The sequence below is a fragment of the Mustela nigripes genome, chromosome 3, assembly GCF_022355385.1.
Source record: "Mustela nigripes isolate SB6536 chromosome 3, MUSNIG.SB6536, whole genome shotgun sequence".
Classification (NCBI taxonomy): Eukaryota; Metazoa; Chordata; class Mammalia; order Carnivora; family Mustelidae; genus Mustela; species Mustela nigripes.
Window position 1 is genome coordinate 107459449 of NC_081559.1, and position 17302 is coordinate 107476750.

The window sequence follows — 17302 nt, forward strand, 5'->3', positions numbered from 1 at the left end:
CCTAGACAAATCCAACTGTAAGCTTGTCAAACCTATGGGCCTATGAGTATTTGGAATGTGCAGTCCCAATGGTCAGGACTGCAGGGAGAGACTGCTCTATAGGATGTCTTGTGAGGTGCACATGAGTGATACAAAGCTGTCCAGGACAGATGTAACCAAATCCTAATAGGCTGAGTTGTCACTCCGAAGAGTCAAGGTTTTCTACTATGCTTCTGGGAGACCAAAGAGTTCTTTGGGCCAACATGAGGTTTTGGGGTGAAGGTGGGTGGAGGGGAGAGGACAGTGGCATCAGCAGCCTAGAGGTAGCCTCCCATTCTTGTGTCAACTCAAGAAGCTCCAGGGTTGTTCTGCTTTCTGTAACTTTCACTTTAGGTTTCATTTAATAAAATATTCTGTTTTGTTAAATATTTTATTTTTTTAAGTAATCTCTACACCCAACATGGGGCTCAAAAGCACAACACTGAAGTCAAGGCCCCCAAAAGTGCTCTAATTTGCAAACAATTTGAAAACGACTGGACTAGATATATAAGGCAAATCCAGATGCATGGGAAAGAGATAGAACCCTAAACACTAAAAAGAGACAAAATATTCAAGCCAATTGGTTGGAACCTTCAGGAATTATCCACTTCCTCAGGCATACCACTCCTTGTGTTCTTCTGAAGTTCTCCCGGCTTTGAGTCAGTAAATACCAAGGTGAAACAGTTTCTAAGAATAATTCATTGGCCTCTGAATTTATTGAGAATATGTATCCCCTAGATTTGTACTGTTTCAGAGGAGTTATTTCTTTAGATATAAAAGTTTCTAAGCCCCACTGAATTTGTTCATCCTTCCTTCCTGCCTGCCTTCCTCCCTTCCTTCTTAACTTCCTTCCTTCCTTTCTCCTCCCCTCCCTCCTTCCCTCCCTCCCTCGTCTCCTCCTTCCCTCTTCTTTCCTGCCTCCCTCCTTGCTTGCTTGCTTGTTTCCTTTAAAATTTACTGAGCATTTACCATAGTCCAGACGCTGGGAATCTAAGATATGTGCAGATCCTCAAGGTGCTTAGAAATTTGTGTGAGAGACAGGTGAGTATACAAATAACACAGTCCAGTACCTGTTAAAGTAGAAATGAGCAGAGCCTGTAGGAGAAGATAATGATTGCATCAAAACTCCTAAGAAATTGATATCAGTATTTGTATGGCTCTAGAAGAACTGGTTGCAGTATTTTAGACATAAACTGTGATGTTGGGGATGCTTCAGAAAACTCTGATAGACATGGTCCCTATGAGATTGTTAACATGTAAGATGGATCATTGTGAAGCAGGTGTTAGAGAAGAGGTTTAAAATATAAGTTATTTTAAAATGGACAAATGCATACAGAATACATTTGCAGAATCTGCATGTGTATATGAATTACCCAGACAGTGGAATGGCAAGACTCCAAATACCCTCAAGAAATGTGGTCCTCATCACCGTACCTAACACATAATTATCACATTCTGATTTAGTTTATTGGGTTGAAATAGACATGAAAACACTCCAGTTCTTAGAACTGGAAGGAGTCTGGAAGAGCATGCCACTGAACAACCCACCAGTGCACATAAAGGGTGTTTCCTTATCATAGGCTGGCTGTGGCCAGGTCCCCTTGCCCTATACCTGAACATTTGCACCACCACTGCAACTCAGCAACTCTCAGCACCAAATATGCTACTGCTCCAGAGCTAGTATTCATATTTAAGTGATAAAAACCCAGACGATAATAGTTAGGAAACCATATGTAGAAATATGCAACAGACAGAGCCAAAAAGAGAGAGAGCAAACGAACCAGGGAAAAACCAGCATTAGCTGTAGTGGTTCTTGTATCAACTGATTCAATTGTGTATCGGTCTAATAGGCCAAATGTTTTTTTTCTATTCTGGCTTAGATGATTTTATAATCTTATTTCACATTATGTAGTATGAAATTCCATGAAGGCAATTAGGAAGTAAAGGAATTATAAAAAGTGGTAGGAATTGAAGAGAGAATGGAAAAGGATTCTATCTTATTAAAGTTTTGACAATCCAATTACACAATAGACTTGAACTTCTTTTATATTCCAACCTGGCATTATGGTTTTTCATCACACACACACACACACACACGCACAACACACACAAATTTTGCACATGTACTCAGGATTTTCCATATGGACCCAGATGTCATAATAATACAGCATTTTAAAAAATTTGAATAATGAAATTTGTATAGTACATATAGTATATATATATAATAATATAATATATAGGATATATGTATATACAAATAGTAATATATGTATGCTATACACTATATACATGTACTAATATAGCATTTTTAAAAATTTGGATAATAAAAGGATATATATAAATCCTTAGAAAACAGTAATGATCAACTAAGACAATCTGATAATATTTTTGCATTTTATGAATCCTATGTTTAACTCTAATTTCTAATATTTTTTCAAGGAAGCTTACAGGTTCGCTATCAGCTAAGCAAGGAAGAAACCCACGTTTTCAATATTGATGCAGAGAACTTTGCTAACAGAAGGATGCACCACCTGAACATTAACCGGGAGGGAAGAGAGCTTACAATTCAGGTACCTTACTTCTCTTCTTCTCATTCAGCCAAATATGCTTTGTCTGTTCAGTAAAATTTTCTGAGCTTCTACCCTAAACCAAGTGTGCAGCCAAGTTCTAGAGACAGATACTTGACTCCAGCTTTTGAAGAACTGAACAAAATTGAACTACAGTGTGTTCCCCTCTTCCTACCAGTACCAACATCACCTGAGACCTTGATAGGGATGCAGATTTTGGGGCCTGACATCAGATCTACTTAATCAAAACTTCTTTGCAAGAGGGGTAGCAGGTGATTCTGAAGCTCGATCAAGTTTGGTAACCCCGAACTGGAGTATAAGAGGAAGACACACAGCTGAAGAGAAAATCACAAGAGACTCGCAAGGGCTAGGGTTGAAATTACACAGATATGGGAACATAGATGATGTCACTGATCTCTTCTGGCATCAGTATTTTTTTCTTGGATAAAGTTAGGAATAAACTGAGTAATGAAGGTGACTAGGAACTGACAAACTGGAGGAGGGAAAGAAATGCTCAGACGGTGGGTCTACATGAGAATAAGCAAAGAGGTCCAGCAGGTTATAGTGTGTGGCAGGTACACTGGAATTCCATTGGTCTTGGTATAAAAGGCAAGGATCAGGCGAGAGAAGTGGCAGAGTCCAGCTCATCCTATTCAAATCATGACCTCAAGTGAGCCCTTCCATCTGTATAGCAAGTGCCTCTTATTATTATTATTTTTTTAATCTTTCACTTTCTGGATCACCTAGATGGTAATTTTAAACCTCCTTCTTTCTCCTTACACCACAACAATTACAACCCTATCTTTACTTGCACAAGTTAACTTTGTTTTCTTCTTTCTTGTGATAAATGTAGCATTTAGAATGCCTGCACACTCTCACCACCACATACACCCACCCACATGCATTGGTGTTCAGGCACTCTGTCTCCCTCATGTTGGTGAATATGAGCAGACAGGGCTTCTATCTAAGACTGATTCCATGACTTGTGGAACAGGTCTCTTACCCCACTGAAGAACATCAGTATAGCATCTTCCCCTCCTTTGTCAACATTTCCTAGTTCTGTTGGATGACTTCCCAAAGCATAAACATGCAAGGTTTGCATGCATTACAAATGTAACTACAATACAACACAACACAATACAACATGACAAAAAACACTCTCTACATCAGGGAGGGGAACATCTCTCTTGTCTGACTTCATACAGTGTCCCATTTTTTCTTTCAGTTTTTTTGCCTACATCCTTGGAAATGTTTAAATAATTGGTCTTCCAAGCTGCACTTCCTTTTTCTTAAGCCAATAAAGGATTTTTCTCTGCGGTGGACTAAAATTATACTTCTCAAAACACCAGTAGTCTTACATAATCTAACAATCATTTCCTTAATTGTCCTCCCATTGGCATTTGACATAGTAATGCCTTAGCTCTTGAGATAAATTCTTATTTAGCTTGTAGGACATCACTTTGACCTGCTGTTTCTTCGGTATCTGCTAGTTGCTCCTTGTTTTCTCTTTCATTGCCCTCCCATCGTCATCTGAAGTGGAGCATCGCAGGACTCATCTTCATTTCCTTTGTGTCTGCACTCATTCTGTGTCTAATCTCACTCAGACTCACATCTTTAAGTGCCATGGAATGCTGATTAATTAATCCCAAAGGTACATCTAACTCCAATCCTTTCTCTGAATTCCAGACCTATCTATCATTGCCTACTTGGTTTATCTCTTTGAATGTCCATTGGGCATCTTGAATGTTACAAATTTCACAATGAATTACTGAAAATATTTCCCTAAACATTCCCTACCCCATAATCTTCCACACGTCAGTTAATGACTGCACTATTCTTGCATCACCTCAGTCTAAACATTATAGTATCATCTCTGATATCTCTCTTCTTCACCTGCAATATCCTGTTGATCACCAATTTCTACCCCGTCCCAGCCACCCTCATTTCTTCCTTGGATTATTATAGTTTACATTTTCATCTTAATTGACAGATACCTCCTTCACTTTTTGTTTTTTGTTCCCCTACAGTGTGCTCTCAAGACAGGAGCCAGAGAGATCCTATTAAAATATTAATCAGATGGTAGTGCTCTTCCATCCAAACATTTCAATGGTTTTCTTTCTCATGTACAGTAAAAGCCAAAGACCTAGCAGAGGCTTAAGGGGATCTCCATGGCCAAGCGTCCACAGCTTCATTCCCATGTTGCTTCTCATCGATCAGTATTTTCTTTGACTCTACTCATGCCACTCTGGCCCCCTTGCTGTTACATTCCTTGTTGTACTTACACTTCTTTCAGGACTTCACTCAAAAAGCTATTCTCAATGAGGCCATTTCTGATCACCTTAATACAGTGACTTTTGACTTTTGACTTTCTCACTACCATAGTTAAACACAATCTAACATTCAATATAATTTATTTATTTGTCTAATTCTTTATCTCCTCTTTCTTCTAGAAGATGGGAATTTTTTTCACTGTTTTCATAGAACCCCCACTTTATCAAGCAGTGCCTAACATACAGCAGGGACTCGATTAGTATTCATGAACAGAATGAATGAATTCCATAGGGCTTAATGTATTACGTGGAGGAGATAAAATTGGCCCTGTGGCAAAATGAAGGGAAACCATTGGGTAAGCAGTGTGGCTAGAATTTCATTTTTAGGGACTCACTGTGATCACTGCGTGGAAGTACACATTTGGGAGTGATGAGGCATGACAGAGGCCACTCAGAAAGAGATCATGAGGGATTCAATTAGTTCAGTGGAAAAACCATGGAGATGGTGATGTGAAATGTTATAGACATAACATCAGTGGCACTGGGCAACCTTTTGGATGTGGGTTATGGCAGAAGTCAAGATTGACTATTAGTTTTCTTGATTGAGTGGAGGTTGAAGAATAATTGTCCATAATGTGGTAAAAAAAAAAAAAAATCCCTGAGTGATTATAATATAATGAGCTTCCCTCTGGAATTTACTCTTGAAAAATAAAGGGGACACATCTTTGGAGAAAGTTTGGGTTGGTGTAAGATTGGAGGGTAAAAGGGAGGGAAAAGATGACTTCTCATTTGAATGTTTTGACTGAGGTACTGATGGGACATGCAGGATCCATTCTGGTGGGAATGTGTACGTATGATTAAAATTTTCCCTCTTTTTGTTTCCTGTATTCTTTTGCACAAATGAAAGACAGAAACAGGTCAGTGAGAGAATGAACAATAGGAGGTATTTCCTTCTTTTTTCTGTAAAAAGGATTTCCAACAATCAGTTTAATAGTGAATGATAAGCACATGAGAGTGCAGAAACAAAAAGTGCAGAAAAAACTGGAATGGAGACTTTTTAAAAAATAATTTTAAATCAGTTTATTGACACAGTAACACAACACACCTGCCTCCCTGATACTACTACCATCCCTCTTATCCTGCCTAGTTTTCTTCTCCTTTCCTGCTTAGAAAAAAACTGTTCAGTAAAAACAGAAAAGTGTAGGCTCCTACTACATCTCCAGTCCTGCCCTTAGGTCCTGTGAGGCAGGGTATAGGCCTTACTCAGAACTGTTAGAGAGAGAGAGGGCAGGTGGGAATCACCATATTCAATCAGCCAGAGGCTTCCTGTGCCTAAAAACAGATTCCCTCACAACCCCTAACCCTTGAGTTGCTATTCCTCCTCCTGTCTTTTAATGCTAAGAAGGAAGACATGAGGACTGGGCCACAACCAGGAGCAAGTACTCCCGGAGATGATTTGAGAATTGTAATTTGGCTAGTGTTTTTTAAGGTACAGGTCACCCAAAATGCCCTGGTGATGGAGGTGAACTTCAGTGTTCCTATTTAAAATGCATACATGGCATTAAACAGATTAAGCCAGTTTACCCAAATGCCAGCTCAACAAAAAACTGTAAAGAAGGAGGTTCGAGGCACTTTTCAAGCAAAATGATTACTTCCTTTTTTCCAGAGAAGAAAATCCTGAGGTTAAGAAAGGCATTCCTATAGGACCTGAGTGTGAATTTCTGTTCCACTACTTACATTATGTGACCGTAGACCATTACTCACCTTTTTGAACTCTGGTCTACTGCTTTATTAAAAAAGAGGGGGGATGAGAATGCAAACTGAGCTCAGTCAGTTTTTATAAAGATTATATGGGAGAACATAACTAAAAGACCAAGCATGATGCCTGGCATGTAGGACTTACTCAAAAAAAGTTTGTTCCATTATCTTCTTTTTCCAACCCATTTAACAACTTGATAAGACCACTTGTCATCCTAGATTCTGAGATCAAAAAAGCTTTTCTAGACCAGATTTCAAACTTTAAACATCTAATAGTTATATAGAACTACAGCCAGGATGTCACCCCTTACCACCCTACCAATTATAATTAAAAACAAAACCAATATGAAACCATAAAAACAAATAAAAGGAAATCTGAAAAAAATAATGTATTTCCCACAGAATGCCACAATGATTGCAATAGCCCATATTATAAAATTTTGAAGCCTAAAAATAAATGTATCTGGTATACCCCTCTTTTTTGTTTATGTGTTTTTATCCTATGAATTTGTTAAGCTTGGTAACTCCGTACCTGAACCAGTTGTAATGCTTACAGGCCCATATTCCATGCCAGGGATGAAACCCATCCCCCAACTTTCCATAGTCCAGCCTCAAGTATCCTTTGAGTCATCTTTCCTTCCTCTCCAAACCTTTAAAAAACACTCATTTTTTTTCTTTTTTCTAAAAACTCTCTTAACTGATTGTCATTTACCACCTTCTCTCCTTCATTAGTCATCTGGTTTAAGAAGAAAAGACTAGGTAAGTTCCCACAAAACAGAATAGCAGAATAGGGATGACTCATCTACTTGAACAGTGAGCTCTCCCATGTGTGACATTTGAGCATGGACGTGTCAGGGTTCAGGACAACTTGCACAGGAAGCTGATCCTGTGGACTCTGGGCAGCAAGTGAGGGGCGAGGGGAAACTCAGCTCACACTGTTTTCAGCTCCACAGGAAATTCTACCCATTCTGCCTCCTCTCCAAACTTGGCAAGGGTGCATGAGGGGAGGTCCCTGCCCCTATTGGAAGGCCCCTGCCTCTACTCAGTTTGAGGGAGTAGAAGACACAGGACCGAGCTCTGAAGTAGGGCGGAAAGAAAACTCCTTCAGAGCAAGGACTGAATCTGAATCCATGAGCATTAAACAAACTATTGATAGGCATGATGAGCACCAAAAACCCCCTGTTGTACCTAATGGCGCAGGCACTACCAGGCAGTGAGTGTGATGTGACTAACTATGTCCCCATACCCCCAAGTTAGAAAGGGAATCAGTACAGGATGTTTATTCATTCATTCAACAAACCCATGCTAGGAGTTACTTTGCCAGTTTCTGTAGAAGGTCCTAAAGAAAACATATATCACTAAGATGTCTGACTTCTCAAAAAGGCAATAATTTAGTGAGGGTGGGAGGGAGAGAGGGAGAGGGAAAGAGAGAAGCAGATCGTTATAATGCAGCACTTTAAATTCCAAGTTAGGGGCAGAAAAAAAAAGTCACCTTGAGCATAGAGAAGAGTGTCAGCTGTCTAATCAAGACATCAAGAGAAGCTTCCTGGACGAGGTGGACCCGTGGAGTACTTAGAACAGTGTTTGACACACAGTAGATTCTCAGATGTTTGTTGATGAGTTTTGTTGAAAGACAGAAGTAAAAACATACAGTGACTGTCTACAAGCTGCTCAGATATCTAGAGAGGTGTGGACAAGTAAAGCAAACACCATAAGGAGTGATGGGTGGACCACATGGCAATGGAACACTGCTTTATGACACTGTCTGGCCTTGGCCAAGTTATTGATCTCCAGGATGTCAGTTCCTCAGTCTGTTATACAGGGTGGTAATGCTTATTTGACAGTATTGTTATTATTATTATTATTATTATTATTATTATTTTATTTGACAGTATTATAAGGAGGCATATATTTTGCAAGACACTTCAATATGATGTCTCATACATACCAAGTGTTCAATAAATAGCAAATGTTATTCCAGTCTAATTTCATAAATGAAATAGTAATAAGTATTTAATGGTGCACCACAAGTCATAGCAGCTGACTTCTCTCATAGCAGACACCACGCAGAACCGAGAGGATCCCAGGAGATGCTTAATCTGAGCAGAAGTGGGTTTGGAAGGACTGTGAGATATGGGAAATTGAGTCTCCATCCTGGGTTAACTGCTCAGAGTGGAGAACAGGGCTGGGCACATCGTTTTAAGGGTTCTTAATTCCTTTCTTTTTTTTCCCCCAAGTCAAACTGTAAGATAATGAGGATCCTTTCTAAGGAAAACATCATGTGAATGTTTAATGTAGAGCCTAGAAGAATTTGCAGATTTGACTAGACCAAAAAGGCTGGGAATGGATGGGTAGCATTGTCTTATAATGAGGAGGAGGGGAAGAAAGGTTTTGAGCTGGGGTTAGCTTAAGCCATAAGAAGAGGGTGCCCTAAAGGATTATCTTGTAAATAAAGTCCTAAAGAATCCCAGTGGTGCTTTTTGCTTACCCCTGTGAGGGGGGCTTATCAGGTGTTCATGTTGGTGGCAACTGTTCAGCTAACCTCTTCTCCCCACGGTCCAACCTTTTGGCAAGCTGAAATACTTGCTCAGCAAAATTCCCATATCCATACCTGAATGGGACCAGGTCAGAATTATTGTAGCAAAGGAGGCAGCAAAGGCCAAATGGGGATAGAAGGGAACGGGGAATGAACCTGTGCTTTCCATTCAGTGTCAATCCTGCACAGCATGGTTCCAAGAAGGCTTCATTTGTTTGCTTGTTTGCAGCAAAGAACTTGGTGAGAAAATCTCAGTGGGGAGATAAATACTGTCAAAAGCTGTACAGAATTTCCCAGGGAGACGAGTTGTATGAGTTGTATGAAAGCCTTTATTTAACCAAGAGGGAAGAAAGGAGTATTTTTCATGCATTGTGGGAGAATTAGTGAGACATATCTTATCTCTCCTGAGAGAAAGTCCCAAAGAGAGGTCTGCTCTCTGTGTGTGTTTCCAAGCTCTTTCCAGAAGGGAGGGTTTTATTCCCTTCACTTACAGACCTCTGCTGATGCACCTTTGTTTTCTGTTTTCCTGCAGGTGGATCAGCAACTGCGACTAAGTTACAACTTCTCCCCAGAAGTCGAATTCAGGGCCGTACGGTCACTCATCTTGGGCAAAGTCAGAGGTTTGTTGTTCTTGTCCATTCCCTTCCAGTGGGCTTTGTTGAAATCAATGAAGAAATAAATAATTTCCCTTGGGTTGTTTAGTGATTCAAATCTGGAGGCTCTTGCTCCTTTAACACACAAGTTTTAAAATTAAGGGTTCTGGGGCACCTGCATGGCTCAGTGGGTTAAAGCCTCTGCCTTTGGCTCAGGTCGTGATCTCAGGGTCCTGCGATCAAATCTCACATCGGGCTCTCTGCTCAGCAGGGAGCCTGCCTCCTCTCTCTGCCTGCCTCTCTGCCTACCTGTGATCCCTTCTGTCAAGTAAATAAATAAAATCTTTAAAAAAATAAAATAAAATAAAAAAGGGTTCTGGCATAGGGTGTGCTGAGACATATGTGGCAGGGTTGGGAGCTGGTATTTACATATACTTTATAGGTGGCTGAGTAAGGCACATTAACATAGAAGTTGAGTAAAATAATTAATGTTTTCTTACTTTATAATTAATTAATTAACTTCAGATATTTATTTTTTTAACTTAAATTTTCTTTTTTTTACTTAAATAAATTAAGGAATTTGGCTGTCTGATTATTGGATTGTTCAAATGATTAATCTCTTCATTAATTCATCACCAATGGAAAGAGGTTTGAAATCTCTTATAGTAGTGGATTTTGCTTTTTTCTACTGGAAGTTCTATAAATTTCATCTTATATACAATGAAAGTCTTTATTGCATGCAAGATTGAAATTTTTTTATCTTGATAAATTGAACTTTTTTTTCACACTAACGTAGTAAATTTTAACTTAATTTCTCCTTGGGATTAAATCTGTTTTGTCTATTATTAGTAAATCTGATTCACTTATGTTTTAGTTAGTATTTGTGTGGTCTATCTTTTTCCCATATTTTTTTTTCAATTTTTCTTTTTCTTCCCTTTTTTCTCATTTTTAAAAAATTCAAGTGTAGTGAAGATACAGTGTTATGCCCCTTTCAAATGTGCAATGTAACAACTAAGCGATTCTATACATAGCTTGGTGCTCATCACAATTACTGTACTTAAAAAAAAAAAACATTTATTTATTTGAGAGAGAGAGAGAGAAGAGCACAAGTGGGGTTAAGGGCAGAGGGAGAGAAACTCAAGCAGATTCCCCACTGAACACAGAGCTCTATGGACCCTGAGATCTCAGGACCCTGAGATCATGACCTGAGCTGAAATCAAGAATCCAGTGCTTACTGATGGAGCCACCCAAGTATCCTATGATTAGCTTATTCTTGATCTTTCATTTTCTTTAAGCTTTCTTTCACAAGCTTTAATTTGTGAAGAATATATAGCTGAATTTTGTACTTTGCCAATCTGACCATCTTTGGGATATAAATTGACAAATGTAAGCCTCTCTACATTTTGGGGTTGCTTGTATTGTTGGATTTATCTCTGCTTCATTATTTTATTTTTTTTAATAATTTTTATTTTTTATAAACAAATATTTTTATCCCCAGGGGTACAGGTAAGTGAATTTCCAGGTTTATACACTTTACAGCACTCACCTTAGCACAAACCTTCCCCAATGTCCATAACCCCTCCCCCCTCTCTCAATCCGTCTCCCACAAGCAACCCTCAGTTTGTTTTGTGAGATTACGAGTCACTTATGGTTTGTCTCCCTCCCAAACCCATCTTGTTTCATTTATTCTTCTCCTATCCCCTTAACACACCGTGTGGCATCTCCACTTCCTCATATCAGGGAGATCATATGATAGTTGTCTTTCTCCAATTGACTTATTTCACTAAGCATGATACCCTCTAGCTCCATCCATGTCATCGCAAATGGCAACATTTCATTTCTTTTGATGGCTTCATAGTATTCCATTGTGTATATATACCACATCTTCTTGATCCATTCATCTGTTGATGGACATCTAGGTTCTTTCCATAGTATGGCTATTGTAGACATTGCTGCTATAAACATTCGGGTGCACGTGCCCCTTCGGATCACTATCTTTGTATCTTTAGGGTAAATACCCAATAGTACAATTGCTGGGTCGTAGGGTAGTTCTATTTTCAACATTTTGAGGAACCTCCATACTGTTCTCCAGAGTGGTTGCACCAGCTTGCATCCCCACCAACAGTGTAGGAGGGTTCCCCTTTCTTCACATCCTTGCCAGCATCTGTTGTTTCCTGACTTGTTAATTTTAGCCATTGTGACTGGTGTAAGGTGATATCTCATTGTGGTTTTGATTTGTATTTCCCTGATCCCGAGTGATATGGAGCACTTTTTCATGTGTCTGTTGGCCATCTGGATGTCTTCTTTGCAGAAATGTCTGTTCATGTCCTCTGCCCATTTCTTGATTGGATTATTTGTTCTTTGGGTGTTGAGTTTGCTAAGTTCTTTATAAATTTTGGACACTAGTCATTTATCTGATATGTCGTTTGCAAATATCTTCTCCCATTCTGTCGGTTTTCTTTTGGTTTTGTTAACTGTTTCCTTTGCTGTGCAAAAGCTTTTGATCTTGATGAAATCCCAATAGTTCATTTTTGCCCTTGCTTCCCTTGCCTTTGGCGATGTTCCTAGGAAGACTTTGCTGTGGCTGAGGTTGAAGAGGTTGCTGCCTGTGTTCTCCTCAAGGATTTTGATGGATTCCTTTCTCACATTGAGGTCCTTCATCCATTTTGAGTCTATTTTCGTGTGTAAGGAAATGGTCCAATTTCATTTTTCTGCAAGTGGCTGTCCAATTTTACCGACACCATTTATTGAAGAGACTGTCTTTTTTCCACTGGACATTCTTTCCTGCTTTGTCGAAGATTAGTTGCCCATAGAGTTGAGGGTCTATTTCTGGGTTCTTTATCTATTCCATTGATCTATGTGTCTGTTTTTGTGCCAGTACCATGCTTTCTTGATGATGACAGCTTTGTAATAGAGCTTGAAGTCCGGAATTGTGATGCCACCAATTTGGCTTTCTTTTTCAATATTCCTTTGGCTATTCGAGGTCTTTTCTGGTTCCATATAAATTTTAGGATTATTTGTTCCATTTCTTTGAAAAAATGGATGGTATTTTGATAGGGATTGCATTAAATGTATAGATTGCTTTAGGTAGCATAGACATTTTCACAATATTTGTTCTTCCAATCCAGGAGTATGGAATATTTTTCCATTTCTTTGTGTCTTCCTCAATTTCTTTCAATAGTACTTTATAGTTTTCTGAGTATAGATTCTTAGCCTCTTTGGTTAGGTTTATTCCTAGGTATCTTATAGTTTTGGGTACAATTGTAAATGGGATGGACTCCTTAATTTCTCTTTCTTCTGTCTTGTTGTTGGTGTAGGGAAATGCAACTGATTTCCGTGCATTGATTTTATATTCTGACACTTTACTGAATTCCGGTATAAGTTCTAGCAGTTTTGGAGTGGAGTCTTTTGGGTTTTCCACATATAGTAGCATATCATCTGTGAAGAGTGAGAGTTGACTTCTTCTTTGCCTATTTGGATGCCTTTAATTTCCTTTTGTTGTTTGATTGCTGAGGCTAGGACTTCTAGTACTATGTTGAATAGCAGTGGTGATAATGGACATCCCTGCGGTGTTCCTGACCTTAGCAGAAACGCTTTCAGTTTTTCTCCATTGAGAATGATATTTGTGTGTGGGGGGGTTTCATAGATGGCTCTGATAATATTGAGGTCTGTGCCCTCTATCCCTACACTTTGAAGAGTTTTGATCAGGAAGGGATGCTGTACTTTGTCAAATGCATTTCCAGCATCTATTGAGAGTATCATGTGGTTCTTGTTCTTTCTTTATTAATGTGTTGTATCACATTGATTGATTTGAGGATGTTGAACCAACCTTGAAGCTCTGGAATAAATCCCACTTGATCATGGTGAATAATCCTTTTAATGTACTGTTGAATCCTATTGGCTAGTATTTTGGTGAGAATTTTTACATCTGTGTTCATCAAGGATATTGGTCTGTAGTTCTCTTTTTTGATGGGATTCTTGTCTGGTTTTGGGATCAAGGTTATGCTGGCCTCATAAAATGAGTTTGGAAGTTTTCCTTCCATTTCTATTTTTTGGAACAGTTTCAGGAGAATAGGAATTAGTTCTTCTTTAAATGTTTGGTAGAATTCCCCCGGGAAGCCATCTGGCCCTGGGCTTTTGTTTGTTTGGAGATTCTTGATGACTGTTTCAATCTCCTTCCTCGTTATGGGTCTGTTCAGGTTTTCTGATTCTTCCTGGTTAAGTTGTGGTAGTTTATATGTCTCTAGGAATGCATCCATTTCTTCCAGATTGTCAAATTTGTTGGTGTAGAGTTGCTCATAGTATGTTCTTATAATTGTCTGTATTTCTTTGGTGTTAGTTGTGATCTCTCCTCTTTCATTCATGATTTTATTTATTTGGGTCCTTTCTCTTTTCTTTTTGATAAGTCTGGCCAGGGGTTTATCAATCTTATTAATTCAAAGAACCAGATCCTAGTTTCATTGATTTTTTCTTTTTTCGGTTTATATTTCATTGATTTCTGCTGTGATCTTTATGATTTCTCTTCTCCTGCTGGGTTGAGGGTTTCTTTCTTGTTCTTTCTCCAGCTCCTTTAGGGGTAGGGTTAGGTTGTGTACTTGAGACCTTTCTTGTTTATTGAGAAAGGCTTGTACTGCTGTATATTTTCCTCTCAGGACTGCCTTTGTTGTGTCCCACAGATTTTGAACCATTGTATTTTCACTACCATTTGTTTCCATGAATTTTTTCAATTCTTCTTTAATTTCCTGGTTGACCCATTCATTCTTTAGAAGGATGCTGTTTAGTCATCCTTCTTTAGAAGGATGCTGTTTAGTATTTGGGTTCTTTCCAAATTTCCTCTTGTGATTGAGTTCTAGCTTCAGAGCATTGTGGTCTGAAAATATGTGGGGAATGATCCCAATCTTTTGATACTGGTTGAGACCTGATTTAGGACCCAGGAGGTGATCTATTATGGAGAATGTTCCATGTGCACTAGAGAAGAATGTGTTTGGGATGCTTTGTGATTGAAATATTCTGAATATATCTGTGATGTCCATCTGGTCCAGTGTGTCATTTAAGGCCTTTATTTCCTTGTTAATCTTTGCTTGGATGAACTGTCCATTTCAGTGAGGGGGATTATTAAAGTCCCCTACTATTATTGTATTACTGTTGATGTGCTTCTTTGATTTTGTTATTAAATGGTTTATATAGTTGGCTGCTCCCATGATAGGGGCATAGGTATTTAAAATTGTTAGATCTTCTTGTAGGACAGACCTTTGAGTATGATATAGTGTCCTTCCTCATCTCTTATTATAGTCTTTGGCTTAAAATCTAATTGATCTAAGGATTGCCATCCCTGCTTTCTTCTGATGTCCATTAGCATGGTAAATTGCTTTCCACCCCCCACTTTAAATCTGGAGATGCCCTCAGGTCTAAAATGAATTTCTTGTAGGCAACATATAGATTGTTTTTGTTTTTTTATCCATTCTGATACCCTGTGTCTTTGGATTGGGGCATTTAGCCCATTAACATTCAGGGTAACTATTGAGAGATATGAATTTAGTGCCATTGTATTACCTATAAGGTGACTGTTACTGTATATTGTTTCTGTTCCTTTCTGATCTACTACTTTTAGGGTCTCTCTTTGCTTGGAGGACCACTTTCAATACTTCCTTTCGAGCTGCTTTGGTGTTTGCAAATTCTTTCAGGTTTTGTTTGTCCTGGAAGCTTTTTATCTCTTCTTCTATTTTCAATGATAGCCTAGCTGGATATAGTTTTCTTGGCTGCATGTTTTTTTTTGTTTAGTGCTCCGAATATATCATGCCAATTCTTTCTGGCCTTCCGGGTCTCTGTGGCTATGTCTGCTGCCAATCTAATATTTTTACCATTGTATGTTATAGACTTTTCCCAGGCTGCTTTCAGGATTTTCTTTTTGTCACTAAGGCTTGTAAATTTTACTATTAGGTGACGGGGTGTGGACCTATTCTTGTTGATTATGCGGGGGTTCTCTGCACCTCTTGGATTTTGATGCTTGTTCCCTTTGCCATATTGGGGAAATACTCTCCAATAATTATTTCCAATATACCTTCTTCTCCCTTATCTATTTCTTCTTCTTCTGGAATCCCTATTATTCTAGTGTTGTTTCGTCTTATGGTGTCACTTATCTCTCGAATTCTCCCCTCATGGTCCAGTATTTGTTTGTCCCTCTTTTGCCCAGCTTCTTTATTCTCTGTCATTTAGTCTTCTATATTGCTAATTCTTTCTTCTGCCTCATTTATCCTCACAGTGAGAGCCTCCATTTTTTTTTTTTTTTTTAAATAATAATGTATTTTTTTTTTTTTTATAAACATATATTTTTATCCCCAGGGGTACAGGTCTGTGAATCACCAGGTTTACACACTTCACAGCACTCACCAAATCATTAATAGCTTTTTTTATTTCAACTTTGTTTGATTTTAGTTCTTTAATTTCTCCAGAAATGGCTTTTATATTTTCTGAGAGGGTTTCTCTAATATCTTCCATGCCTTTTTCAAGCTCAGCTAGAACCTTGAGAATCATCATTCTAAACTCAAGATCTGACATATTACCAATGTCTGTATTGATTAGGTCCCAGCCTTTGGTACTGCCTCTCGTTCTTTTTTTGTGGTGAATTTTTCCGCCTTGTCATTTTGTCCAGATAAAAGTATATATGAATGAGCAAGTAAAATACTAAAAGGGTGGCAAAGACCCAAGGAAAATACGCTTTAACCATACCAGAAACCCATAAATCATGCGAGGTAGAAAGGGGAAAGAGGTTCAAAAAAAAAGAAACAATTAAAAAAAGAAAATAAATAAAGAAAAATATAAAAAAGAAAATAATATATATATATATATATTAGATAAACTAGTTAAAAAACGTTAAAAAAGAAAAGAGTAGAAGTTAAAAAAAATTAGCAGAAGAAGAAAAAAATTGAAAAAGAAAAAAAATTAAATTAACTGCAAGACTAAAGAATCCTGGGGAGAAAGCCATGAGTTCCATGCTTTGCTTTCTTCTCCTCTGGAATTCTGCTGCTCTCCTTGGTATTGAAACCGCACTCCTTGGTAGGTGAACTTGGTCCTTGCTGGATTTCTTGTTGATCTTCTGGGGGAGCGGCCTGTTTTAGTGATTCTCAAGTGTCTTTGTCGCAGGCGGAATTGTGCCGCCCTTACCAGGGGCCGGGCTGAGTAATCTGCTCGGGTTTGCTTTCAGGAGCTTTTCTTCCCTGAGCATTTTCCGTAGAGTTCTGGAGGATGGGAATGAAAATGGTGGCCTCTCGGTCTCTGGCCTGGAGGAGCCAAGAGCTCGGGGCCCCACTCCTCAGCGTGCCCCCAGAGAATAATGCCCAATCACTCCCATCTCCCTGGCCTCTGGCCGTGCTCCAAGCTCACCCAGCCTGTGACCGGTTCAAGGTAACCCCGAGCTGAGAGCTCAATCCTCGGCTCTGTCTCTGTAGCCGGCTTCCCCGTTCTAATACCTGCAAGCTCTGAGTATCACAGAGCTGATCCTTCTGTGACCCCGTGGGACCTGGTGCCATGCTGACCCCACATGGGCTTCACCCCGGTTTA

The 17302-nt window shown here is 39.0% G+C and overlaps 1 protein-coding gene across 1 annotated transcript in view; it reads left to right on the plus strand.

Annotated features, from left to right (window-relative positions):
* The window catches only part of CNTNAP5 (contactin associated protein family member 5), an 831640-nt gene that overhangs the window by 761901 nt on the left and 52437 nt on the right, over positions 1–17302 (plus strand). Inside the window, exons 20-21 of the mRNA XM_059394484.1 lie at positions 2458–2588; positions 9682–9769. Coding sequence (XP_059250467.1) covers positions 2458–2588; positions 9682–9769 — 219 coding nt within the window. The remainder of the gene's footprint in view (positions 1–2457; positions 2589–9681; positions 9770–17302) is intronic.